The sequence below is a fragment of the Electrophorus electricus genome, chromosome 13, assembly GCF_041902795.1.
Source record: "Electrophorus electricus isolate QZ-2024a chromosome 13, ASM4190279v1, whole genome shotgun sequence".
NCBI classification, from domain to species: domain Eukaryota; kingdom Metazoa; phylum Chordata; class Actinopteri; order Gymnotiformes; family Gymnotidae; genus Electrophorus; species Electrophorus electricus.
In genome coordinates, this window is record NC_137509.1 from 2491714 (window position 1) to 2519710 (window position 27997).

Below are 27997 nucleotides of genomic sequence, written 5' to 3' on the forward strand. Positions count from 1 at the left end.
TTCTGTGATCCTCTGAGATCCACAGTGCTTTGTAGATTGCAGCTCCTTATAATCTCGTTATATAATCTCTGACTTCAATGACTCGGTGCTTGTTTTTCTTCAGCCAGTCAATAATCTTTTTAGTCTCAGAGCTCATACAAATCAGATTCAGAATGAATAAAAATCTAAATACATGAGCACAAATAATGCCTAAGACGGAGTACTTTTTACATTTTTCATTTTCAACAAAAAGTGCCAGATTTCTTACGTGACAACAATCGTTGGCGATCAGTCACTGAGTCTTGAACCTCATCCAGGACCTCAGACACTAAGAAGCTGAAATCTCTCATGGTCAGATTTCTCAACTGGAAGACAGCACATCCAAAATGTCTAATAGACAATCCTGCTAACATTAAATTTGTTATTGGCAGGTAGGTTTTTACCAACTATGCTACTATATAAAACTGTAAGATTGTGTTTTTATAAGGGAGTGCAAGTCGTGTCAGACCCAGCCCTTAACTGAGTGTGTTGCTAGATAAGGCTTCCTTCATTTGTTTATTGTGAGGTAGCAGATCTGGTCGCAGTATAGACGCAGTTCCTACAGAAATCGGGGTAGGCTCATTCCAAAGGGTTCACTTTTTCTTGCCTCTGTATGCGACATTTATCCGTTTCTTTCGGCGTACTCTATCCGAACTTTTTATTTTGAATGCCCATTCCATCAGTCCCCACGTGTGGTATCGCGCGAGATAAATTCCTGTTATAACTGTCACACCTGCGTGTGCAGCAACACGGGTATAACTCCTAAAAACACACCTGAGTTAACATGAACTTGGTCGCTATCAGCAGCCATTAAGACAAATCCACTTAAAACTAATCTAAATAAACCTGTAAAAAGTCAACTTAGTCCGACAGTGACGTCACGGAGGCGCCCGATCACGCGTTTTTACCCTGGGGGCGCGAGGCCCGCTTTGGTCTTTTGGGTGAGGCATCTTACAATCGGGTCTCTCGTGACCTCACATCCTGTCCCAAACTTCCTCCTCGGTAGAGATGGAGCAACTCGCCTCGAGCGCCTGAGCGCGGTGTGCGGCGCGCGAGCTTGCAGACAGCCTCGTGCACGTTAGCAGGCGAGCTCGGGCGCACTGGCTCGCGGCTCTCCCCGCACTCTAGCAGCACGCTCAGGTTGGTACTCTCGCAATGCGAGCGGATTATTAGCGCGTCCGCCAAGCTTCGGTAAGTCCGTCGTAAAGTCATCGGGAAGCTCTTTAACTCCCTTTTTGGGATCCTTGACGCGTTCAGGCATGTCAGGATGCGCGCGCGCGCGTCATACCTGTCTGGCAGCAAATAAATCAGCAAAGCGAGGTCTGGTAACTTATAATAATGTAATAGTTTATTTACATTTTAAATGTAAATACATGTTTAAATGTGTGCAGCGAGTATACTAACAGAGACACTTTAAAAATACATATGCGTATTCACTCAGAGGACCGGTTTAATGATGAAATACTACTTTTACATGATACACTCCACTTCAATAATAGAATTACTTTGTGTCTAATCATATAAGATATGTTTGTCATAGTACAAAGGTTTCTCTTTATTAATAATTATATTTCATACTGCGGTATGTTTAATATTTTATGCACTTTAAATATTTGGCACGCAAAATGAATAAGTTGGCAGGCGCTACGCGGAGGAAGTTTTGATGAGGCAAAGTCGCACCAGATCAATGACGGGTGGAGGTGCTTGGTGTTGTCCTGTAGCACGCGGAATAAACCTCCCTTTCACATATAGTAACTAGAAGTGTTTTCTGTAAGCGTTGTGTCCCCCCCCCCCCCCCCCCCCGGATATCAGCAGATAAGAACTTTTAATTCCGTTTAGATAAAGATCTTTGATCGCAGAGTAAAAAATATGCCGTTCGTATTGTGCTGTCACTGTGATAAAAGTGAAATATGTTGTGCACTTGTGTCTGAAACTGAGATCATTTTGTTAAAATGCTTTAAGCAACGTCATTTCAAACAGTTGTTTGTATTAAACTATGTATAATTATTAATACTTGCTTCTAAAAGTTATTCAAGTAAATGAAGCTGGCTATAACTCAGTTAAGGCAGTTGTTTCTTAACAGTTGTATGCATGCATGCATGTATGTGTGTGTGCATTTGTGCATGCGTGTGCATGCATGTTTGGGGAGGGGTTGTGGGGGCAGTGGAGAGGTGTGAGAGTGTGTGCATGAGTGTGTGTGCGTGCGCGAGTGGGGGGGTGGTTTGGGATGAACTTTCAACAGAACAGTTGAACTTGTTTGGCAGCCCCAAAGGGGGCACAGCTCCTGTTTGTCAGTCTGGCAAACATGCTCCTTCCTGAACTCCTGTTGGCTGTTCCTTCGTCCTCAGGGGCTTGTGGGAGTCCCTAGTCACACCCAGCTGAGAGCATTCCTAAACTCAACCTGTACCACCTGGCACAGTCAGTTGGACACACGTGGTTTTACAGCACATTTCTGCAGAGGGCTTTGATTGTGGGAATGATGTATCTGATCATATTCTTGCTTTTTTAAAAACATTATTAGCCTACTGTTTTTGCATGGTGGTCAGCCCTAAATCCAGCTCATTTGATCCTACGTTGGCTTTCCTGTTGTGTTTTAAACAAAGACATGCAATCTGGGTGGAGTGTTTGATCCATCCTACACCATCATGCAGACTGCATGTTACACTCTTCATAGGCGTGCTGTATTTTTGCCTTGCTGTATATTGTATGCTGTAATCCAGATTTGTAGTTCTACTTTAGCACCATTACTCTGTTAATTTCCATTCTTGTCCAAGTTGTACATTTGGTCAGCAGATTGGCTTCACACTGTCTCTTAACTACTTGTAGAGAACAAGTTAACTGTTGGTGGCCTGCCAGCTCTAGCTTCAGTTATGGTGATGGTTGTTACTGTGCAGTGAACATTTGTTAGATATAAGCACAGACTCCTTACATTAACCCAGTGCTAATTTGTCATCTTTAATCTCACAGTAGACATCTACAGCTTCCTGGCAGCTGGGATTCTGAAATGGTTAATCTGGGACAGCTATCCATTGGTCTGTTTGTCCACTGCACACAGGATGATGCGCTGCCACTGAGTAGTTGGATTATACTCCATCCCGTGGACCAAAATAGTGTATTGGCTACTATCTATCGAATATGCTATGGAATCAAATCACTTCATTCTTTCAGTTATGCACACAGCTAGATCCCAGTTGACCACCACAGTCTAAATCAGATCTGCATACAGTTAGTACAGACTTCTGTAGATCATTTATCGGTATGTTCTGTGTTTTCGGGTGGACCCAATCAGTCAAATATGCTGTAGCTTGTTTGTTTGTTTTGTGTTTCCTTTGTGTTGGTCCTGATTTACCTACAGGCCTCTTTGAGCCCGAGGCATCAGAAGGCAAAGCTGTAGTCTTACACCAAACCTTAAAGGAGGACAGTAACACACAGGGCAGATATGATGGCTAGCAAGTTCTATTTCCATTTTCCACAGTGTGTGTGGGATGAAATGTGTTCTGGCAAATCTACAGTGACATGATTCCAGTACAGTCTGACAGAAAATATTCTCATGTGCACAGATCTATCTGAGCGTTTCCTCTGTGGGACTGTCTCTGTCTATGTTCCAAAGCGCTCCTGCAGGAACATTGTCTTCAATGTCATCTTCCAAGTAAAAATGACACCACCATTGATGAACTACACCCCCCCACCTCATTACACCACCATCAACAAATGACACAGCTGTCATTCTATTCATTATACCACCCTTACCTAACCACACCACTCCTACTCCATTACACCACCATCAACAGATTACACCATCCTCACCAAACTCCACCACCCTCACCTCATTAAACCGTGCTTACATTACACCATCCTCACCCCACTACAACACTCTCACATTTCCACCCTCACTGAACAACACCAACACCCCATTAGACCACCCCCACATTACTATACCAATAGTAACTCATACCAATACACCACTCACCCCACTACAGTACCCTCACACCAATACACCACTCATCACCACTCAAGAAGTGTTCATTAGTTCATACCATATTTATTAAGTCAGTGTAAGAAGTGTTCATTGTCACCTGTTGCCATTCACTAGGCACTGTAGTTGTGTGGCTGGCGTTTCAGTGGCGCGTTAGTAAATGGGTGTGTTGTGGGTTTTTTTGGTTTTTTTCTCAGGGAGCTCAGATCCTAAATCATGGAGAAGGAGGGGACCAAACTCCTCAACAGAGGCCTGGAGGATGAGATGGTGAGAACTCTGACACACCCTTTGCCTCTTTAAATGTCAAACGTACGCAGTTTTGCAGAAGTTCAGTAGTTCACATTTTACCTTGGTCCTACATTTGTTTGCATGTGTGTGTTCTGCTGTAGGAGGTGTGGGGCTACGTGCCATGTCGCTGGCGTACACTCCTGCTGTGTGTGGGCGTTTTTTGCTCGGGGGGACTGCTGCTGCTACTGCTCTACTGGATCCCACAGTGGAGAGTCAAAGCCACACACACACCCTGCCCCTTACACAGCGCACACACACTGCTGCTGCGCACCACGGTACACCCACACACCCACCCACACACACACACACACACACACACACACACACACACCCTGCCCCTTACACAGCGCACACACACTGCTGCTGCGCACCACGGTACACACACACACCCACAGACTCACACACCCTGCCCCTTACACAGCGCACACACACTGCTGCTGCGCACCACGGTACACCCACACACCCACCCACACACACACACACACACACACACACACACACACCCTGCCCCTTACACAGCGCACACACACTGCTGCTGCGCACCACGGTACACACACACACCCACAGACTCACACACCCTGCCCCTTACACAGCGCACACACACTGCTGCTGCGCACCACGGTACACACCCACACACCCACCCACACACACACACACACACACACACACACACACACACCCTGCCCCTTACACAGCGCACACACACTGCTGCTGCGCACCACGGTACACACCCACACACACACATACACCCTGCCCCTTACACAGCGCACACACACTGCTGCTGCGCACCACGGTACACCCACACACCCACCCACACACACACACACACACACACACACACACACACCCTGCCCCTTACACAGCGCACACACACTGCTGCTGCGCACCACGGTACACACCCACACACACACATACACCCTGCCCCTTACACAGCGCACACACACTGCTGCTGCGCACCACGGTACACACACACACACCCACAGACTCACACACCCTGCCCCTTACACAGCGCACACACACTGCTGCTGCGCAGCACAGTACACACACACACACACACACACACACACACACACACACACACCCTGCCCCTTACACAGCGCACACACACTGCTGCTGCGCAGCACAGTACACACACACACACACACACACACACACACACACCCTGCCCCTTACACGATGCACACAGACTCCTGCTGCGCACCATGGCGCACACACACACACACACACACACACACACACACACACACACCCTGCCCCTTACATAATGAGCGCGCACACACTGCGGCTTCACTCCAAAGCCACACACACACATACATCCTGATATATATATATATATATATATATAACTTACATGAATGAGACTCTGTAATCTGTCTGTGTGTGTGTGTATTTGCAGGATGAGTTTCACAGGTGGTTTCGAGTGCAGGTGAAGGTGATGCTCTCAAAAAGCCACGGCCCCTTTGACCCTTTTCAGCTCCGCACTGACACTCACCTCATACACACAAACTCCAGCGACACACCCACCCACACCCCCAGTGCACCGGCAGTTTCCACCACCATGGATGTGCCTGGCCTGCAGACCCTGCCTGTGCAGGTACTGAGCTGCTCTCAGCACGGACCTGACACATTTTCCAGCCCTCCAGTGCTTGAATGGGTGTGTAACTCATTTATCTGTGTTTTGGGATGTGTGCTTCAGGTTCGATACTTCACCCACCACAGCATGAAGTACTTCTGGAGCAACACTCTTCAGAACTTCGAAGTGCTCAGGTAAGAGACCTGCTGGGATGTACAGCATCAGAGAGAGGTTGAGAACAGCAGGCGGCGTGGAGAAAACCGGCATCCAGCTCTGACATTGATGGCTACTGCACCAAGTGCTGAAACATGTCCGTCAGTAGCTCACAGTTATAAAGAGCCCAAATAAGGCATATTAGTTGGTTATATGTCTGTCAGATGTGAGTGAGTCAGGTGATGAGTCATTGTTTTCTTCTTCGCTGAAATGTATCCATGTCAACGTTGCCCGAATAATGGCGATAGCCAGGGGAGGCTTGGCTCTAGTCCTTGCTTTTCCTTACGGGTTTTGATGCCACCTTCCAGCCCCATATTCGGGCGGAGCAATATTTAACGAGTATTAGTAAAAACCCGTACAATGTTAATTGCATTCTCCCAGAGACCCTGGTGTGGTTGGAGGCTAGCGATGCCATGTGGTTTGGTTTTGTTTCGGTCTCCATCTCCACCCTCATCTCTCATCATGTGTGCTAATGTTTCAGTTTAGTTCCAGCCGTATCTTGTTTCTAGTTAATTTCCCTGTATGTTTACCTCTTTTTTCCAACATATTTTTAGACTATGGGCCAGATTCATCAAATCTGTTGGTAAACACACTTTGCCATGCAAAATGTGTCATGTGGTATTTAATTCCTAATCATAACGTTGCTGTGGTGATGATTAGTGTAACGGTGTCAACTTACCACTGTGGTAAATTCACCTGTGACAAAGGAGAAAAGCCATGGATTGACATGCAAACATGGCCATACATATGAAAGACCTGTAACAGGAGACAGCTGACAGACTAACCCCAGTCATGAGACCAGTGACCCCTATGACAGGAGACAGCTGACCGACTAACCCCAGTCATGAGACCAGTGACACCCATGACAGGAGACAGCTGACCGACTAACCCCAGTCATGAGACCAGTGACACCCATGACAGGAGACAGCTGACCGACTAACCCCAGTCATCAGACCAGTGACACCCATGACAGGAGACAGCTGACCGACTAACCCCAGTCATGAGACCAGTGACACCCATGACAGGAGACAGCTGACCGACTAACCCCAGTCATGAGACCAGTGACCCCTATGACAGGAGACAGCTGACCGACTAACCCCAGTCATGAGACCAGTGACCCCTATGACAGGAGACAGCTGACCGACTAACCCCAGTCATGAGACCAGTGACACCCATGACAGGAGACAGCTGACCGACTAACCCCAGTCATGAGACCAGTGACCCCTATGACAGGAGACAGCTGACCGACTAACCCCAGTCATGAGACCAGTGACCCCTATGACAGGAGACAGCTGACCGACTAACCCCAGTCATGAGACCAGTGACACCCATGACAGGAGACAGCTGACCGACTAACCCCAGTCATGAGACCAGTGACCCCTATGACAGGAGACAGCTGACCGACTAACCCCAGTCATGAGACCAGTGACCCCTATGACAGGAGACAGCTGACCGACTAACCCCAGTCATGAGACCAGTGACACCCATGACAGGAGACAGCTGACCGACTAACCCCAGTCATGAGACCAGTGACCCCTATGACAGGAGACAGCTGACCGACTAACCCCAGTCATGAGACCAGTGACCCCTATGACAGGAGACAGCTGACCGACTAACCCCAGTCATGAGACCAGTGACACCCATGACAGGAGACAGCTGACCGACTAACCCCAGTCATGAGACCAGTGGCAACAGTTCATGGTATTCTGACATCCTACTGCATGTCGTCCTCCTACTGTAATTGTAAAGTTTCCCATCATGCTCACTCCAGACAGACCAGACATGGGCCATTGAAATAAAATCACCAGTTAGCTAAACGGGTGTGTATGCAGAATTTTGTCAATGACTTGCATGTGTGAACAAGCATTCTTAGAAATTCATCATCCAATCCATGTTGGCTCCTTGCTGGGACATTTACCGTTGGACAGGTTTGGATGGTATTTCTTGCAGAGCTGTGTTTAGTATAAATCACCGATCTTGTACGGGAATGAGAACAAATTGCAGTGGGAACGGCAAATATTATGCCAACAGTACAGCTACGAATGAGGACATTCTGTCATATTTGCATATTTGCATAATGGCACATTAAATCTGTTGGCATGTTTTATAAATTTTGCCCACTGTGTCCAGAAATTAGCAGCATGCACGTGCAAATAAATAAATAAATGAATATATATATATATGTGTGTGTGTGTGTGTGTGTGTGTGTGTGTGTGTGTGTGTGATTTAGGGGGGTAGAGGACCTGAATGAGACCTGTACCACTCTCCTCTCTACACACAACTTGGGGCTATGCAAAGCAGTGCAGGAGTACAGGTAAACACACGCGCACACACACACTACACATGTTGGTGTCTCCCTGCACAGACACAATTACAGGCACACTACCCCCAAGAAACATGCATCTTCTCAGTGTACTTTAATACGTGTTTATTAGTGTTTGAGTTGTTTCAGGGGCTCTAACCTGTTGCCCCCACCCCTCCTGTGTCAGACGGTTGTTCTTTGGAGTGAACGAGATCGCTGTAGAAGTACCCTCACTCTTCGTGCTTCTTGTCAACGAGGTAGGCAGAGTGTCCCTGGTGTAGTGGTTAGGAACTTGACTAGTAATCAGAAGGTTTCCGGTTCAAGTCCCACCACTGCCAGGTTGTCGCTGTTGAGCAACACCCTTAACCCTCATTTACTCCAATTGTGTTCAGTCATAATTGTAAATCGCTTTGGATTATAGCGTCAGTAAATGTGGTGTGTGATTATGACTAGACGGTGAGTGTGACTGATGTTACGTGGTATGTATGTGTAGTTTTGGGGGGATAGGTCTGATTGTGTGTGTGTGTGTGTGTGTGTGTAGGTGCTGAACCCCTTCTACGTGTTCCAGTTGTTCAGTGTGATTCTGTGGATTGTGGAGTTTTACCTTTACTACGCTGCTGCTATCGTTCTCATGTCAGCCATCTCTATCACCATGTCCCTCTACACCCTCAAAAAGGTGAGTGCGTGCAGGCGCCGTACTGACATGGCTCTGCACAGTAAAGGAGTCTGAGAGTCCTGGAGTCTCAGCGCTGGTCATATCAATAGGGATTAACGAAGAGTCCTAACTGCTAAACTGCTCATACCCAAGGCCATTTATCAGACTTTATGCCTGTTACATTAATTAAAGTTGTGCTTAAGACCAGTTGTAGCGGTGCGTGCCCATGTGAAATGTGTGTAATGATGACTGCTACAAATCAAAATCGCTACTCAGACATACTGTCAACAAGCTAATCTGCTATTTCCCTGAAATAGGAAAGAATTTGTGAAGTACAAAAATGAATTGAATTGTATAATTTACATAAAGCCACATGGACATCTAAACATATAAATGGCAAAGAAACAACCTTTACGCCTGCTTTCACTTTGGCATGCGTCAGAGCACAGCCACCCTCTCACACGACTCCTCCTCAGGTCCGTGTGTGGGGGTGGGTGTGTGTGGGTGGATATGTGTGGGTGGGTGTCTTTAGAACCACACCCCTCCCGTGTCAACCCATTACGTGTCGTACCTGTCTTTCATTATTGTCCTTGTTAGTGTGTGTGTGTGTGTGTGTGTGTGTGTGTGTGTGTGTGTGTGTGTGTGTGTGTGTGTGTGTGTGTGTGTGTAAGGTCCTGTTTTATGTTTGTCTTTTGTCCTGTTTGACCTGGTGTAGGCTATGTTTCAGCCGCCCTGCTGTGCTGTGCCGTTGTGCAAAACGGTTTATTGCTTGTCGTTTTGTATTGTTAACGTGCCATGTCATTCGTTGTATTTTAGTTTAATTTTGTTTGTGTTAAATAAACGTTTGTGTTCGTCATAGCTCACCTCTGCATCCTGCCCCGCCTCCCACGTTATGGCGCACATTTCACACCTGCTCTCTGGGCAGATCTGCCTGTGATATGTTTGTGCAGCAGTTTTAAAGTTACATACAGAAGGTTCTGACCGATTTGGCCAGACATAGCCATGCTGGAGTACCATCTCGAGTTATGGAGTCCTGATTGGAGAAGCAGTTCTACATGAGATGTTAATTAATTAACATATTCACTTTATGGCATTCAAATGGCTGGTTTGTTTTGATATGAGACATATTTTGGATTTAAAAAGTTAATAGTTTTTAATATGTGGTAGTCTGACCCTACACAATCTCTCTCTCTCTCTCTCTCTCTCTCTCTCTCTCTCTCTCTCTCTCCTTCTCTCACTTGTCGTAGCAATACATCATGCTCCATGACATGGCATCAGCCTACAGCGTCGCGCGCGTCTCTGTCTGCAGGGGAGACCAAGGTGATACATACATAGTTATTTAAGGAATAGCAGTTATTCTATAGAATACGTAGGTGACTGCGTGGAAGTACACACCCAGAACACACCCACAACCCATTCACGGGTCCACACCCCTCGCCGTTGTAAGTACGTACCTTTCATAATAGTTTCACTGTAGCTACTGAGGAATGCAGCTTAAGATGAAAGATGCAGTATTTACTTAATACATTTATTATAGATTTATTTTAATGACACATGATCTGCTTTTTACATCCTGACAGCTGTCAGAAAAATATCCATTTACATGCACATTATATTCCTACATTTGCCGCCATTTAACCTTTTACTGGGAAGCCTTGTAAAGTGGTTTCTTCTGAAGACCGGCTTGTGTGGGGGTTTTTTTGTTTTGTTTTTTTTGAGCCTGCTATGTTGAAGTTGTAATGAAAATGAAACGTTTCAACACGGTCTGGCTGTCCTAACCAGTTAGGAGATTACTCCATGAGGCAGCATTCCTCCAGGACTGTCAGATATTTTTGGCGCGCATGCCTCACATAGAAAGCGCGGATAGGTGACGTGGAGGTGAGGGTGGGATGCCTTCCGCGACTGGATCTGGCTAAAATCTGCAAGTTACAACCATGTTAATTACCAAACATTAAATATGGACTTTAGGGTTAGAAATTTGATTGTTTAAATTTTCACAGCATTGCACTGATAAAGCTGGAGGTTGTAGTCTTTTGGGCTGGCTGTTTGAGAATGAATTATTGCATAAAGATATGTAGTTATTTTGGGAATATATTCTTCGCAGTTCACATATATTGTAATAAGCAATACATGTCAGTTAACTCCAATAATAACGCACTAATCGCTAACATTGGTGTTAGGTTACCATGTGTAGTAATAATGGTTCAATGCCTGAAACCTTGTCAGATGAATGCAGTGGTAGGAGAAACTCAGGTCTGACGGGAAAGCGCAGTTGTCAGACAGGCCAGTCTGGAGTGGAGCACACTGCTCTACCAAGATGCCATCACACCTGAGCATTTGTCAGATCACACACTGCTTTCACACCGTGTTTCCCAGCTAACAAGGATTCCCTCTCTATGACTGTTTCTATACAAATGTGAACAGACGCCGGTCTTCCCTAGAACTCTGTGGACTGTGTCTTTATTTCACTTTGACAGGCTGGGTCCCTGGATGACCTTTTCAGTCGTTCAGTCCTTACACGCCCAGATTAATCAGGGCTTCACTATAGCCCATGTTATACACCTATGTTTGTATAAAGAGAAAATCTAGTATATTAAAGGCAAAGGTAAGAGAAAACCATTAGTTATGAAAGTTAAGAGCGCTAGTGCTGATTTGCTCACTAACTGGCCTGCAGTTGAAAAGCATTCTCATGAAATTAGACTCTAGACAGCACTTTGAATTTAATTCCAAATAAGTCATTCAGAATTGATGTACATGACATTAGTATGAAAAGTAACAAAATCTGAAACTCTTAAGTTTGCATCATATTTTATGTTTACATTTACAGCTTTTAGCAGACGCTCTTATCCAGAGCGACTCACAAAGTGCTTTGTCAATTCCTTACAGAATACGTCCTAGTACAGTACCGTAGGTCCAATATACCAGTGAACTAGAACACTGTAGAGTACAGGGATCACTGCTGATGCCTGGAAGTACACATTTCAAAATACATAAACTCTATCATATAATGTCAATGCACCAGTTAAGTGTCCATGTGTGTGTGGCTATTTGAAGAAACTGAAGACACATTGCGTCTGTACAGCAAGGTCACCTCACAAAGACTGAGCATGAGACGGAGAGTTGGGAGTGAATGGGGCTGGCAGCTTCGTCATTTCACTCAAAGCCACAGGAGCAGAAATCCCTCTGAATACCAACCCGCCCTTTCCTATGGAAAAACACAATCCGGGCGGAAGGTGTATGATGCAGGCAACACGTACTAAGAATCTCTGAACTTCCAGTGTTTCCGCTCCAAACTATGATGACTTTTTTTTTTTTTTTTTTTTTCCCCCCCTCAAAGATTTCTTTCTTAAATTATTTGAATGCCATGAGATGTACTGACAGGAGGGGATTTCAGTCTTTGTCTACTCTGTGTTTGAAATACTGCACACTGCATACTGGACTCAGTATATAATGAATACTGAGTATTGGTTGTATATAGTAGGCTGTTTTGAACAGAGCCTCAGTAGTTGACAGGTCCTCTACCGCCGCGCTGGCTAGAGGCAAAAACACCTCGGCTTTTATGGAGATACCCCTCCAACCAGGGATTACCCCTTCTGCCCGTGCCCTCGAAATTCCCACTCCCGAATCCAGTATTTTTGTGTTGTCAAAACACTCATCACACGGAGTGTTTTGACAACAAAACAACAGTGGAAACTGAATCTTTGTCTATAGCATATCAGATCACTCTCTACTGACCCTGACACTGCACATGTAACATGGCTTACAAAACACACACACCTTATCCAGCCTTATCCAACCCTTCTCAAAGAACCTGAACTCTGTCTATATAAGGGAACACCTCAAGATTTCTGCCCCAGTTAGCTTTTTTTTTTATGAGACACAGTTATTTCATATACAAAAGTCTGAAAAGAAGGTATGCTTCTGAATGAATTCTAAAAAGAAATTTTAGTTGGAGAAAGAACACCAGAACTGAGGCTCCAAAGAATCTTCTCTTTACTGAATAAACAACTTGGATATAATACAGCAAACACCTACATCATAGAAAAAAGCATTCTTACGGAGCAGAAATCTACCAAGCTGGGAGAAATAAGGCGGGTAATGGCCTAGCCTGGTTAAAGGCAGAGGAGAAATCAAACATCGTCTTCCTGCAGAAACATGACGCATTAACACATAATCCAAAAGAAATTAATGACACCTTTAGCCAGTGCTCTTCCAGGCTTTATACATCAGAAACCACAGACAACCCTGCTTTGACTGACACGTTCAGTTACCAACTTTATCACCAGTGGAGTGGTAGGATTTTAATCACCCTTCAGGATAACCGAAACTGAAAAGGCTGCTCCCTGCAGCCTAGAAGATCACCCGGCGATGGCCAAGACCCTGACACCAAGACCCAGGAACAACCTGGTGCCTTTTCCATGACTTTAATAACAGTTATTTATAAACAAGACAAAAACTCCAACAAATGTTCTTCTGACTGATTTGTAAAGTCTACCCAATGCAGATTACAAAACAAATATACTGAGCCAGTTTCTACCCAAATTAATAAATCGGTTTTTATACGCCACCAATCACAATAACGGATTAAACACAATGACGGTAACACTGGATGCAGAAAAAGCCTCCGGTAGGCTTGAATTACCATGTCTATTTATCATGTCTGTTTTATCTGGGTTAAATCCGGGTTTGGCCTGGCCTTTATAGGCTGGGTGAAGATGATGCATCATAACCCTCAGGTAGAGATCACTACTAATGGTATAACATCCACTAATGATATAACATTATATAACTGTGCCTAGAGGCGGTAGGCCAGGATGTTTACTCTCCCCAGGACTTTTCTTACTGGCAGTAGAACCCTTAGACAATTCACAAGAACTTCATTTACAGATGGTGCAAACTTATTTTTATTGCACCCAGCTCGGTCACTCCAGCAACTAAAAGTCCTCCTAAACATTTATTTGGAATCACAAAACTCCTAGGACAAGTATTGATAAATTAACTAAGGACTACGCATATGGAAGTCGACACCTCGCCACCGTTTTCCAAGTGGCATCACAGATGAGATTTCTTCTCGTCCTTGTTTCAGCAGAGCTCAGTGCCTCCTTAGGTGCTGACTGGAATGCAGAAACTTAATTAAAACATGGGGAACAATTTAAATTAGAAATGGAAAATCAAATATATCAGCTGGAACCAGTCTGGTCTCCTCTAACCTCTGGCATCATCAAGGCATTTTCGCCCAGAGTGCTGGACTGCTCACCACTGGATAGTTTCTCTTTTTCGGGTCGTGCTCTCCTAACCTAGAGATTGTTTGCATGTGTGTATATCCCGCCAAGATCCTACTCCAACATTCCTGTGATTCAGCACTTTAATGCCAGGCTCTGTGTCTGATCTCACGCTGTGTTTCAGCACTTTAATGCCAGGCTCTGTGTCTGATCTCACGCTGTGTTTCAGCACTTTAATGCCAGGCTCTGTGTCTGATCTCACGCTGTGTTTCAGCACTTTAATGCCAGGCTCTATGTCTGATCTCACGCTGTGTTTCAGCACTTTAATGCCAGGCTCTGTGTCTGATCTCACGCTGTGTTTCAGCACTTTAATGCCAGGCTCTGTGTGTAATCCTATTCCAGTGTTTTTCAGCACTTTAGTGATATGGTATAGCTGGGCTTTGTCTCTGCCCCTCACTGAGCCTGGCCACGCCCTCCACTGCCCCAGTAATATCTGTGCTTTTAGCCTTGAATGTTTTTCATGATTTCTTTAGCCAGTAACCTCACAGTATACATAAATCCTATAGACCTGCAGTCTTTCGGAAATGTTCGTTGATGATGTGTTTCATTTACTTAGCAGCCACTCATCTGTAAGACGAGACATTTTTTCAGTCTTTTGCAGGTTAAGTTATTGGTAGATTAAAAAAAAAAAAAACTATAAAAAAAAATTGTTTGTAATGTCCATTATTCCAGTGAGGTTGTTTTATAGGTTTTGCAACTTTAGTAATGGCTTCATCATTTGTCATGAGAACCAAACAGCTGAAAATAAAACAATGACATTTAAGCACTGCATTAGTCCCTGAGCATAGAAGAGACAGAGACAGCGAGATTGAGCTGTGGCTGTTGTGTTTAAGTGCAGGCTAGGTGTGTGAGATTGTGAGATGCTTTTGATTGACTGCAGAGGTGATGGAGGTACTGTCCACTGAGCTGGTCCCGGGTGATGTTATCATAATCCCTGCCGGCGGGATGGTCATGCCCTGTGATGCAGCCCTGCTCAACGGGACCTGCATCGTCAACGAGAGCATGCTCACAGGTCCTGTCTGAAAACATCTAATACGCTTCAAAACATCTAATACACTTCAAAAGCTGCAGCAGAGCTTTGGCTGCTAATGGAATTTTTGCATACATGTCATTTTCCATTGCACAAATGTAATTTTGGGTGATTGTTTTTTTGCCCAGAAAAAAAACCTTTACCAATTCAAATGACACACTGAAGAATTGTTTGGTACTGCACAGTAGTGTGTGTTTTCCCAAATGTGTCCTGTATGTGTGTGTTTGTCTGTCTCTCTCTCTTCCCAGGTGAGAGCGTACCTGTGACTAAGACGAGTCTACCAAGTGCAGGCCTGGAGGGTGAGTCAGTCTACACTACAAGAGATCACAAGCGACACACCCTGTTCTGTGGGACCAAGGTCATCCAGACACGCTTCTACTCAGGAGAGCCGGTCAAAGCACTGGTCGTACGTACTGGTCAGTCTGTTAGACTGTCTACATGCAGTATAATACAGCCATTACCTTGTAAGTACTCTGTAAGTACTCTGAATAGGTGCATATGTTTTTGCAGGAAAAATTTTCCATTTTTCCTCCCAGTCAAAAAGGGTTGAATCGTAAATGTGGATTTACAGTGAAAAAGCATTTATCTACCTGTCATGCTCAACTCACCCAGGGGTGTGTGTGTGTGTGTGTGTGTGTGTGTTTCTCAGGTTTCAGTACAGAGAAGGGGCAGTTGGTGTGCTCCATCCTCTACCCCAAACCAAGTGACTTTAAGCTCTACAGAGACGCGTACCTGTTCTTGCTCTGCCTGGTGGGCGTGGCTGCCGTTGGCTTCATCTACACCATAGTGCTCAACATCATGAACAAGGTACATGAAGAAGGCCCTGCAGCCTGGGTACACACCCATGGCCCAGGTACATTCTCCTACCTAACTGGAGATTGTTTGGGAAGTGTTCAGCTCATGTCTGCCCGCTGCAGGTTCCCACTAAAACCATCATCACAGAGTCTCTTGACATCATTACCATCACAGTGCCACCTGCACTGCCAGCGGCCATGACAGCAGGCATCGTGTATGCCCAGCGTCGTCTCCGTCGTGCTGGCATCTTCTGTGTCAGGCCCCAGAGGATCAACATATGTGGGCAGCTCAACCTGGTCTGCTTTGACAAGGTCACTGAATGATTATCCCGCTTTTAGGATTTAGGATCTGGATTTAGGATTGGGATTTGGGATGTGGATTTAGGATTGGGATTTGGGATTTGGGATCTGGATTTAGGATTGGGATTTGGGATTGGGATTTGGTGATTGTGTTAGTGTCAGGGCCCTCATGTAACCTTGTGTTTCCCACCTGCACACTGTGCATTAGAACTTGTTCTTGACAGTGTTTCCTCTGCACACAGACAGGTACTCTTACAGAGGACGGCCTAGACCTCTGGGCCATCCAGAGAGCTGAAAAGGGCAGGTGGGTCTGTGTCTCGCGCGCGCGCGCACACACACACACACACACACACACACACGCAAACAAGCAAAAAAAAACCAACCTAATTTTGACAGTGGAAATAGACTGAATTATTTGTTGTTTCTGTGAATCCACCCTCTCTGACCCTCTGATCCTCTCTCTCCCCTCTCTGACCCTCTGACCCTCTGGTCTGTCCAGATTCTGTCTCCAGGAGGAACAGGGGTCTGCAGGATTCCTGGCCCCGTCCTCGTTTGTGTCGTGCATGGCAACGTGTCACTCCCTCACAAAGATCGAGGGGGAACTCTCTGGAGACCCGCTGGACCTGAAGGTGTTCAGCGCTACTGGATGGGTGAGTCCTCAGCTTGGACAACAGTTTTAATGTTCAGGAAGGCCACAGTATGGACCAAACACTACACTGTGATTATATTGCTGTTTGTTGAGATTGGATTATGTTAACTCAACTGTGACCTCTTGGATGCTGAAGATATTGAGAGGCAAACAGAAATGGTCCTCTCACACCGTTTAGAAAAGTGTAAGAGAATCAGAGAGCCTTTTCCACAGGGTGGGTTGTTCGTGTCCTTTTAAAGGAACAGCAGGCCTCTCCACCTACAATGCCCTCTGTAGGGTGGTGTCTCCACCTACAATGCCCTCTGTAGGGTGGTGTCTCCACCTACAATGCCCTCTGTAGGGTGGTGTCTCCACCTACAATGCCCTCTGTAGGGTGGTGTCTCCACCTACAATGCCCTCTGTAGGGTGGTGTCTCCATCTGCAGGGCCCTCTGTAGGTTGGTGTCATTTAGACCCCAAAAGCCACCAGATCCAAGAGATTGACCTGAACATCTCGACACCGATGGACTTAAATGTGAAGTGACATAAATTGGTCAAAGATCAAACTGAAAGCATGTTTGGAATCTGAACAGCATTTCTTTTGTTACTAATATACTGGTAACTGTTAATGTTGTGTGTCTTGTGTATTGTGATGTGTGGCTGTTACTGTGATGGTATTTGTGTTGCTTTTATTCTAGTGGTAGTCGGTGTGTTGCTGTTGGTGTTTTGCTATAGTGATGTTGGTGAGATGTTGCTGTTTTTGTGATGGTGTTTGCTGAGTGCAGATTCTGGAGGAGGCCACTGAGGAGGAGACAGCCCTCCACAATACCATAATGCCCACTGTAGTCCGGCCCCCAGCACAGCACCAGGCGGATAGAACCTCTACCATGGCCTCAGAGCAGAGCATGGTATGTCCCGTCCCCGCACACACACACAATTCCCCATTCACGTCACAGCATTTCCTTGCACACAATTAATGCTCGGTATTCTAAAGCGCTGGCAGGGTTGATGCATTTAGCGGTTTTGCCAGCAGGGTGACTTCCTGCCAACCATGTGCTGTGTGTGTGATTAGACTGAGTGCTGCTCTGCACCGTGTCGTGAGACTGACTTGTTTTGGAGGTCGCCTGAACCATCCGTCTGACTTGTTTGGACACCTGTTCGTCTGACATCATCTTTCCTTGGTTCTCTGCTCCTTAGCTTTGGCTGTAAGCGTGCATAATGATTAACTAGTTATTTATGTAATAGTTATTTGTGCAGAGAGGCCCAGCTGTGAGCAGCAGTTTGTCCACAACGGGGTGGATGGGGCCCGCAGGCTTGTAGCTGTGAAGGAAAAACTGCACATCGCTGTGTGAACTCAGAATGAAGCAAGCTCAATAAATATGAAATATGAAGGAATATGAATGAATGTGAATAAATGTGAAATATGAACTCAATTCAATATAAATGAATCATTCTGATATACAAATAAATGTTTCCAGTTCAAAAAAGGAAAAAGAAAGCACAGTTAGGGCTGGAGTGCCCCCTAGTGGACCCGTGCAGAACAGTCATTGCATAAAACTGAACTATGTCTCCATCAAACTGCACTTTGTCTTCATCAGACTGTCCTCTGTCTTCAGAATGAGCGGTTTTGTGCTGTATATTTTCTCTTCATTTACTTTTGACCTTCTCTATGATTTTGTTTCAGGGGTTGTATCAGCTGCTGATTTAAAGTCACTACAAAATAAAGTAGCCTCACTACAAAAATACACAGCTGTTCACTTATTTTAGTTTGTGTGTGTGTGCGCACGTGTGTCTCCATGGTGCTTCTTACTTCACAGCCTTTGTACGAAATTGGAATCTTGAGGTTCTTCCCCTTTTCGTCGGATCTGCAGAGAATGAGTGTGGTTACTAGGCGACTGGGAGAGAAGTTCATGGTGGCCTACCTCAAGGGGGCGCCAGAGATCGTCGCCAGCCTCTGCAAGTCTGACACAGGTCAGTCTGATGCACTCCTTATTCATCTTTGAGGCTATAGCCAGTATTCAGTACCTTCTGTGACCTGGGAATCTCAAACAGACTGACAGACTGAAGCATTAGCACTATGATGCACTTTTAAGGTGTTTCAGCTGTTAGATTAAATTAATGTTCACTTCCAGGTTGACGTGGGTGCCTAGAATCCTTCAACCTTAATAGCATGCTTCTGTATCAGTGTACTCTTTTCTTTGCTAGATTATTAATATTTTTAAATCATTTTATTACACCAGTAGTTCACATCAGTCATCACAATGAAACTTGTAGATTTACAGTGATTACTGGCTTTGATTTAGAACCTTTTCTAAGTGTCCCAGTCCCAGTATCTCAGACTCACTCCTGACTCTCTGGCATGTGCAGTTCCAGAAAACTTCGCTCAGGAGCTGGAGGGCTTCACCAGCCGGGGTTTCAGGGTCATCGCACTGGCCCAGCGCAGACTAGATGCCAAACTCACCTGGCACAAGGTGCAGAGTCTCAACAGGTACAGACGATGTGAGGGGAGCAGGGTGGCGATTTCCTGCTCTCGTTCGCTGACCCGCTGTAGCCTGACATTCCATACATCATGCTGTGGCCTCAGCGGTGCGGTAACGAGACTCCCCTGCCCGCTGCAGAGATCAGATCGAGACGAGCATGGACTTCCTGGGGCTGGTCGTACTGCAGAACAAGCTGAAGACCGAGACTTCTGCGGTGCTGAAGGAGCTGCAAACAGCCAACATCCGCACCGTCATGGTTACAGGTACAGACACACACACACACGCTGGAGCTTGGCACAGTCCGCTGTGGGTCTGAGGGTGTGCAAGGCTTACAGCCCTTTCATATCACGCAGTTTTGAATTCACTTTGCACACGGAAATCTACACGTGTCTTGTTAATCTTCCGGCCTTGAATAATTACCCGTTACTGTGCACATACTGTAGGTAGCGCCGTGTGCTTGTGTCTTCTCTGTTTATTCCACAGTTGTCAGTAATGTCAGTGCACCTGTGTGCTGTCATCACTGTGCTCTGCTCTGCTGTTTCCATCCTAGCAAAGCACCGCTGCACCTGACCAGTAGCAGCGAATAAAAGATTCTGAAGTTTTACGACTGTATTACATGAAGAAAGAAGGACATGGGAAAAGAAGACAATATATATAATCACCCAGAAAGGAAGAGCAAAGCAATGCAAGCAACTTATCTGAAAACGTTTGAATCTTTTGGTGTGCAGGTGACAACATGCTGACCGCCATCTCTGTGGCGAGAGACTGTGGCATGATCCAGCCTGGGGAGAGGGTCATCACTGCCGACGCGGTAGGACCCACCGATGACCAGCCTGCCTTCATCAGATGGCGTTACAGCCACGAGCACACACCCAAGATCCGTCCAGACCCCGTGCCAGCGCCCAGCGGGAGCTCCTTAACCTATCCTGACCCTGCACCCAGAGCCTTCCAGGTGAGCGTGATCACATGACCAGCCCTGCACCCTTTACTTGCTATTCTATGTCTCAGTTGTGGTACTAGAAGGGAAACTTTTGTACAGATTTAGAAGGTGCTCTATAGAAAATCTCCATGGCACCTTTATTTAAGCATGGCTATGGATACACTGTGTCTATAGCTTTGTCGGTATAAAGGCTTTTATTTAATGAAGAGTGCCTTGGAGACATTCTAAACTGATATTTCAAACACTGGATATTAATTAAAGTTATCATCATCAGTTATCGTTGGTCTACCACGGATGAGATTGAGAGATGATGATAACTAAACGTGCGGGAGGGAAAAGCTGTGTGTGTCTGCGTGTTTGCCGTCACACACACACGATCGATGTTGCATTAAAAGACTGTCTGTGTATTATGGATGTATAGTGAAGCCTGTCCAAAAAAAAGAGAAAAAGTCAAATAATTGGGTTATAGGTCGTGATGGGCTGGGATAGGTTGGATTAGGTCATGATAGATTGGGTTAGGTTGGGTTAGGTCGTGATAGGCTGGGATAGGTTATGTTAGGTCGTGATAGGCTGGGTTAGGTCGTGATGGGTTGTCTTGGGTTGTGATAGGCTGGGCTAGGTCGTGATGGATTGTCTTGGGTTGTGATGGGCTGGGTTAGGTCATGATGGGTTGTCTTGGGTTGTGATAGGTTGGGTTAGGTCATGATAGGCTGGGTTAGGTCGTGATGGGTTGTCTTGGGTTGTGATAGGCTGGGTTAGGTCGTGATGGGTTGTCTTGGGTTGTGATAGGCTGGGTTAGGTCGTGATGGGTTGTATTGGGTTGTGATAGGCTGGGTTAGGTCGTGATGGGTTGTCTTGGGTTGTGATAGGCTGGGTTAGGTCGTGATGGGTTGTCTTGGGTTGTGATAGGCTGGGTTAGGTCGTGATGGGTTGTCTTGGGTTGTGATAGGTTGGGTTAGGTCGTGATAGGCTGGGTTAGGTCGTGATGGGTTGTCTTGGGTTGTGATAGGCTGGGTTAGGTCCTGATGGATTGTCTTGGGTTGTGATAGGCTGGGTTAGGTAGTGATGGGTTGTCTTGGGTTGTGATAGGCTGGGCTAGGTCGTGATGGATTGTCTTGGGTTGTGATGGGCTGGGTTAGGTCATGATGGGTTGTCTTGGGTTGTGATAGGTTGGGTTAGGTCGTGATAGGCTGGGTTAGGTCGTGATAGGTTGGGTTAGGTCATGATAGGCTGGGTTAGGTCGTGATGGGTTGTCTTGGTTGTGATGGGCTGGTTAAGGTTGGGTTGGATTCTGTTTGTTTGTATCTGTGGGCTAGTTTGTCTTGTGAGTTGAATCCGTGTCATTGAGTTTTGGTAGGATGTGTTTGGTTCTGTTTGGTTCTGTTCGGTTGTGTCTATAAACTGTAAACCACTCAAATCAAATATATTCAACATTTGGATCTGAGTCTGTGGTCTGTCCAGTTTGTGTAAGCAAAATGTGGAAATGTTCTCTCTGTCTGACACTGCTCCCCCAGCACTAAAATGGGGTTTTTATACTGGTGTCCCTGTTCTCACGCAGGTGTCCCTGTCGTGTACACAGCTGATTGACATGGAGTTCCAGGAGGCAGGTTGTGAGCAGCATCCCAAGCAGAAGGAGAAGTTCCACTTTGCGCTGAGTGGCAGGTCCCTGAGCATCATCACGGAGCACCTCCCCGAGCTCCTCCACAGGGTCAGCACGACCTCAACACCTCATTATCCAGGATTGTAGTCCAAAGAACAGCTGAATAATGAAATAGTCTCTGCTCTGTCTCTGTTTACAGCTCTGTCACAAACTGGGCTGAATTCCCTTCTTGTTAGATTAAGATTCTTAATTGATTCATTTAAATGTGGTGTTTTATTTTTTATGAGAAGTTACCACAAGCAGAGTTGTAGAGAGAAAAGCAAGAGCTACAATAAGTCTTGGCAGGTTGTATCTTCAGCTAGGGCCAGTTGTTTAAAGATCGTGGGCACAGAGACATCCCAGACTGCTGACGCGAGGCACACTGCTGTCAGATTGAAAGAACACCACCTTGTGTTCGTTCTGTCCACAGATCGCCCTCAATGGCACAGTGTTCGCTAGAATGGCCCCCGACCAAAAAACCCAGCTGGTGGAAGTGTTCCAGAGCATGGAGTGAGTACTTCACGCACTGCTTGTTGCCAGTGGCTGTAACATCTATGGGGACATTACAGTTCTGAAGGAGACCTCGGGCTTTCTTTATTGTTCCAGCTACTGTGTGTGCATGTGCGGGGATGGAGCCAACGACTGCGGGGTGAGTTTGTCTCTCCTGGACCTGCTGCTAAACCCCAGCAGAGAGGAACACAAGACCACAGCTTCTGAATGTCATGAATGTCCAATATAGCTGGAGCACTGTGCGTGTGTGTACGTATGTGTGTGTGCGTGCGCACGTGCGCAGGCTCTAAAGAGGGCTCATGCAGGGATCTCGCTGTCGGAGCTGGAAGCCTCCGTAGCCTCTGCCTTCACCTCCAGCACACCCAACATCTCCTGCGTGCCAAACCTCATCAGGTACGGCTGTCCACTCTTCATCCTCAGAACCGTATCACACTCTCCCTCCCTTTTACATTCAGTATCGCTGTGAGACCACTGACGATGTAAACCACACTAAGTAGGTACCACATTACTTATTAAATGTAATTAATATGACTACAGATAACCAACATCAGGCTGTTTTCAGTGTTTCAGAATCAATATGCAGCAAGACGGAAAATCCTTAACGATGTGTATTAATACCAGGATGTTGATAGCTTGTTTAAGCCGAGTTGTAATGATGGTTAGAGTTTGGTATATAAAAGCTCACAACTTGAGTTGTGTGTGTGTGTGTGTGTGTGTGTGTGTGTGTGTGTGTGTGTTTGTTTGCTTCTTTGTTTGTATGTGTGTTTGTGTGTGTGCGCGTGCGCTTGTTTGCTTCTTTGTTTGTATGTGTGTTTGTGTGTGTGCGCGTGCGCGTGTGTGCGTGTGCGCGCGTGTGTGCGCGTGTACGTGTGTGTGTGCGCGCGCGTGTGCGTGTGTGCGTGCGTGTGTGCGTGCGTGTGTGCGTGCGTGTGTGTGTGCGTGCGCGTGTGCGTGCGCGTGTGTGTGCGTGCGTGTGTGCGTGTGCGCGTGTGTGTGCGTGCGTGTGTGCAGGGAGGGTCGTGCTGCTCTCATCACCTCGTTCTGTGTGTTTAAGTTCATGGCTCTGTACAGCATCATTCAATACATCACTGTCACGCTGCTCTACTCGGTAAGACTCTTTTAAATCCATAATGTGTTTGTACGAGGCCTGCGTGTAGTTTTCCGAGGCTGTCTTGGAGAGTCTCGTCAGCTCTGCTGCTGTTCTGTCTTTTCATGTGTGTTTGATGTCCCTTCAGATCGTCAGCAACCTGGGGGACTTTCAGTTCCTCTTCATTGACATTGCCATCATTCTCATCATCGCCTTCACAAGTGAGTGGCTTCTGCTCTCTGAAATGAGTAGATTCATATTAGTATCATTATTAGATATCGTTAGGTTTACTTTACTTCCTATGGAAATCATTTCAGTCTCTACAGTGTTTATATTTTATTGAAGGTATAAACAAATCATGCTTCTATAAATACTTATCTTCTCTGGGAGAGAAAAATGGTTATAGGAGGTAGATGTTACGTGTTGGGTGGAGGTTACTGGGTGCTGCATGTTGGGTGGAGATTACTGGGTGTTAAAGATATATGTATAAATAAAAAATATGTGCATACATTCTCATGCTTGTGTGTATGCATGCCTGTGTGTTTGTTTTCATGTGTTTACATACAAGCATTTAATATATATGTGTGTGCGTGCATGTGTGCGTGCGTGCGTGGCGTCAGTGAGCCTGAACCCAGCGTGGAAGGAGCTGGTTGCTGAGCGCCCTCCCTCAAGCCTCATCTCCTTGCCGCTGCTCTTCTCCGTGCTCAGTCAGATGGTGCTCTCTCTGGTCATCCAGATCTTCGCCTTCTTCTGGGTGCAGCAGCAGGGCTGGTACCAGCACTGGAGCCCTCAGGCAGAGTGAGTTGCCGCACACCATGGCTCTGTCCAGCAGGTGGTGATACAGAGCCACTCTTGCTCAGGCGGTTACACTTTTGCTGCATATTAGACTTGACAGGAAGCACAGGAGGTAATGACCCAGAAACTGCTTGTTCGTCACCCAGATAACACCTACTGTTCATCTTTTCTGTATCTGATACTGTTATTGTCTGTCTGGTGTAGTGGTAGATGTTGTAGACACAGATACTGTCGGTCTGGTGCTGTGGTAGATGTACTGCTCACACATCTGCTAGTCTGCTGTAGTTTGTATCAGGCCCAATGCAATGCTGGATGTTTATATTCTTATCCACCAACAACCGAGAGAGATGGGGTTTCCCTATACTGTAGACTTGTGTATATCTGTACTGTATAAGGAGAACCAAAGTGAAGTGAGTTGAACTTCTTTGAACTGAAACAGTATGAGCTGAATCAGTTCACACTGAAATGGTTTGAACTGTGCCATGATTTCTGTCTTTCCTGTCTTGTCTCCAGCATTTGTACCACGAACAAAACAAACTCCGTGCCTGATTACAATGTCACGTTTCCATCCAACCACAAGCACATCAAGAGCTACGAAAACACCACCCTGTTCTACGTCTCCTCCTTCCAGTACTTGGTGGTGGCCGTCGTGTTCTCCAAAGGGAAACCTTTCAGACAGCCGGCCTACACCAACTGTAAGGACAACATGGCGGCCATGCCACCAGTACCACGAAAGCCATCTTTTCAAATGCGTAGCATTAGTAGCAGTGGAGCTTGAAGGTGGCGTCCCGGTTGATGTCTGTTTCTCTGCAGGGGCATTTGTCTTGTCCTGCCTGAGTTTATATCTGTTCCTGTTCCTCATCCTGCTCTTCCCTCTGCCTGCCATCGACAACATCCTGGAGGTGAGACCCCTTGTTCAGCCTGGCCGTGGGTAAACTGAGGATCTTTGGCGCACGCACCCTACACTCTACACACACCTGATCCAGACCCTCACCTCAACCTGGCTGTGTGTCTGTCTCTGTGTGTATGAAGTTTGTGTGTGTGCCGTTGGAGTGGCGCCTTACCCTAGTCGTCATCATTATGGTCCACTCGGGAGCATCTGCTCTGCTGGAGGTAGGCGTCCCTCCGCCACGTCCCTTCACTCTCACCCTCTTCCCGTTGCTGCTTTGCTTACTTAGTGATTTACCTGCCACCTAAATTTGGACGCACGGGACGCTGAGATAGATCATTTTTGTCTTAACTGTATGAATCATTAAAAAACAACCAGGAAGTATAATGGGTGTTTTTGTTTTGTTTTTGTGCTTCCTGTTAAGTCTGATTTAATTCCAATCACGTGATTGGCCGCCCTCTCGATGCAATCTTCCGTAGACCGTGTTCCTGCAGCTCCTCGAGTTGTGGCTGACTGGGGAGGCAGATGAACCGGGTGGGTTTGGGAATGCCGCCGGCAGCCGCAAGCCGCAGGTTAGCAATCCCACGCTGCCTTTCACTTCCCCTGCTTCCTGAATGATTCCACGTCACGTCACGGTACAATCAGGCCTGCCCTGCTCTGCCAGGATTTTAACCTTGTCTAGCTAAGAAGTGCTTGATGTCACATGACGGTGGGTCCAGATCCCCTCCCCTGACACAATGTGAAGCACACTACAGCTGCGAAGCCTGATAACCAAAGACTTCTCTCTGACTCTTAAACAGGACACAATGAAACACAAACAGCGTAACAGCAGGATATGTCTCGGGCCTGTAACACATGTCCTATGACACCAGCAACAAATGCTGAATAAAACTGATGGAGAGACTCATGTCTGTTATATATCTGCCCCTCAGTAGTTTTTCAGGCCTCTCTTTTGTTATACATCTGTGTGTGTGTGTGTGTGTGTGTGTGTGTGTGTGTGTGTCACCAGTGGGGAAACGAGCACTACGGCTGCAGGTTCTTGACCTGGCTCTGTTGCAGGAGGGGGAAACTCCGGCATGCCCGCTATGCTCATGTGTCCCGGGAGGTGGAGAATGCCCCCGACTGGCCCCCCAAGCCTACGTACTGCACCCCCACTCACACACACTCTGACCACAGAACAACCCCCACACGAGAATACAGTACCATGGGCAGGAGGCTGAACTTTCCCATTATTCCAGAGTCCTCCACAACTTTTTACTGATTTAGATCACCAACGTGTTGCTTAATCTCTGTAATAAAATTGAATATTTACTGGAAAGGCTGCACTGGCCATAATGCAGCCATGACTCCTCACATGTCACAGACTCTTGACCTCTCAAGAGAAATGATTAAAACCCACTCAGAATACCCAGAATAAGAACGGTACTAACGTTAATGCCAAACTGTACTGAACCAATAACGGACCATCAGAGCACTCTCACATTTTTCCAAGGTTTAGGGAAACTACGACTCCATAACTCCCAGCCTGTATGCAGAGAGCACCGCAGCACAGCCCTGGCTGATGTATCCTCTCCAGATGGGACTGAATGTATCTGATAATGAGGCTTGTCACCCGGTGACCTTGGTCTTTTACCCACCTACATCACCCAACCTCTCCTCACGTGCCACACTGATGGACCACACAGACCTGGAACCTCCTCTTCTGTGACCTGGGTTACAGTGTTTCTTTGTCACATGTAACCCTGCCAGTTTAATGTACTGTAGTGCAGCCACAGGTGTAGACTACACTGCAGACACACCCGACCTGGCACTGTTCTAAATCCTATTCATGTTCCTCCACTTTTAAAATTAGAAACAGGTCGTGGGCGTACTGCTAAACAAGGTAGGTGTAGCTCAGATGGTAGAATCATAGGATTGGTGAATGTATGAAAATACATGTAATGTAGACTACACCACGTATACAAATGAGTTGGATATACCCATTTTCATGGTTATGCTGGATTGAATTCTCCTTAAGTACGGTACTGTAATTTTGTTAGAAATACTCAAAACTGTCAGACAGGAAAGATGCAGGTCATATAATCCATTCTGAGAGCATTAACTTCAGTAATGATGCAATTTTCTAGCTATGCATTATGAGATCAAGGGTGAAGTTGGATCATTTGTGAGCTGGTGCTGAGATTAGCTGCTGTTGGAGATATTGGTGTTAATATCCACATATAGGTAGTAATGTGCTACATTTACTGCATTACATTAACTTTATATTAACTTTTTGAGTTATTTTACAAGAGGGTACTTAGCGTACATCGGTGAGGTCAAACATGTACGTTTACTTGGTTACATTCATCTAGGTTCCTCCCATTTAAAACAGTTTAATTCAGCGCACGTTTTGTTTTCCGTTCAACAACTGAAGAGGGGGGTGTACTGAAGCGGATGGACGCGGGACTTTGACAAGATGGTCTGGTGCTTTTGGGAGTTGGCCAACCGGATATCAGAAAGTAGACCGACATAACGAACTAAGAACAGACTCGGTTTCCCACGTGGGACAAGAGGTGTATTGCTATGGTGCATGATGAAATAAATGTATGAAAACACCCAT

General features: G+C 46.1%; 1 protein-coding gene across 4 annotated transcripts; it reads left to right on the top strand.

Moving 5' to 3' along the window:
• The first annotated feature begins 1002 nt into the window (after positions 1–1002).
• On the top strand, positions 1003–27996 carry LOC113587160 (polyamine-transporting ATPase 13A3-like). 4 transcript variants are annotated; one of them, XM_081694959.1, is made up of 33 exons: positions 1015–1158; positions 3579–3667; positions 4192–4261; positions 4384–4557; positions 5679–5876; positions 5979–6049; positions 8299–8382; positions 8558–8627; positions 8912–9046; positions 10273–10345; positions 15188–15319; positions 15586–15801; positions 15987–16144; positions 16255–16443; positions 16674–16735; positions 16931–17081; positions 17844–17966; positions 18876–19029; positions 19426–19546; positions 19677–19801; positions 20267–20490; positions 22037–22186; positions 22548–22627; positions 22724–22766; positions 22911–23020; positions 23639–23735; positions 23863–23935; positions 24335–24512; positions 25023–25204; positions 25323–25411; positions 25542–25622; positions 25878–25970; positions 26408–27996. In XM_081694959.1, exons 3-33 carry the CDS (start codon positions 4211–4213, stop codon positions 26657–26659), a joined length of 3939 nt encoding a protein of 1312 aa, XP_081551085.1. In that variant the 5' UTR covers positions 1015–1158; positions 3579–3667; positions 4192–4210; the 3' UTR covers positions 26660–27996. The 4 variants fall into 4 exon arrangements, with proteins under 4 accessions (XP_081551083.1, XP_035375922.2, XP_081551084.1 ...); XM_081694957.1 differs by lacking the exon at positions 3579–3667 and having other exon boundaries at positions 1003–1158; XM_035520029.2 differs by lacking the exon at positions 3579–3667 and having other exon boundaries at positions 1004–1158; positions 15586–15753.
• Position 27997: the final 1 nt, after the last annotated feature.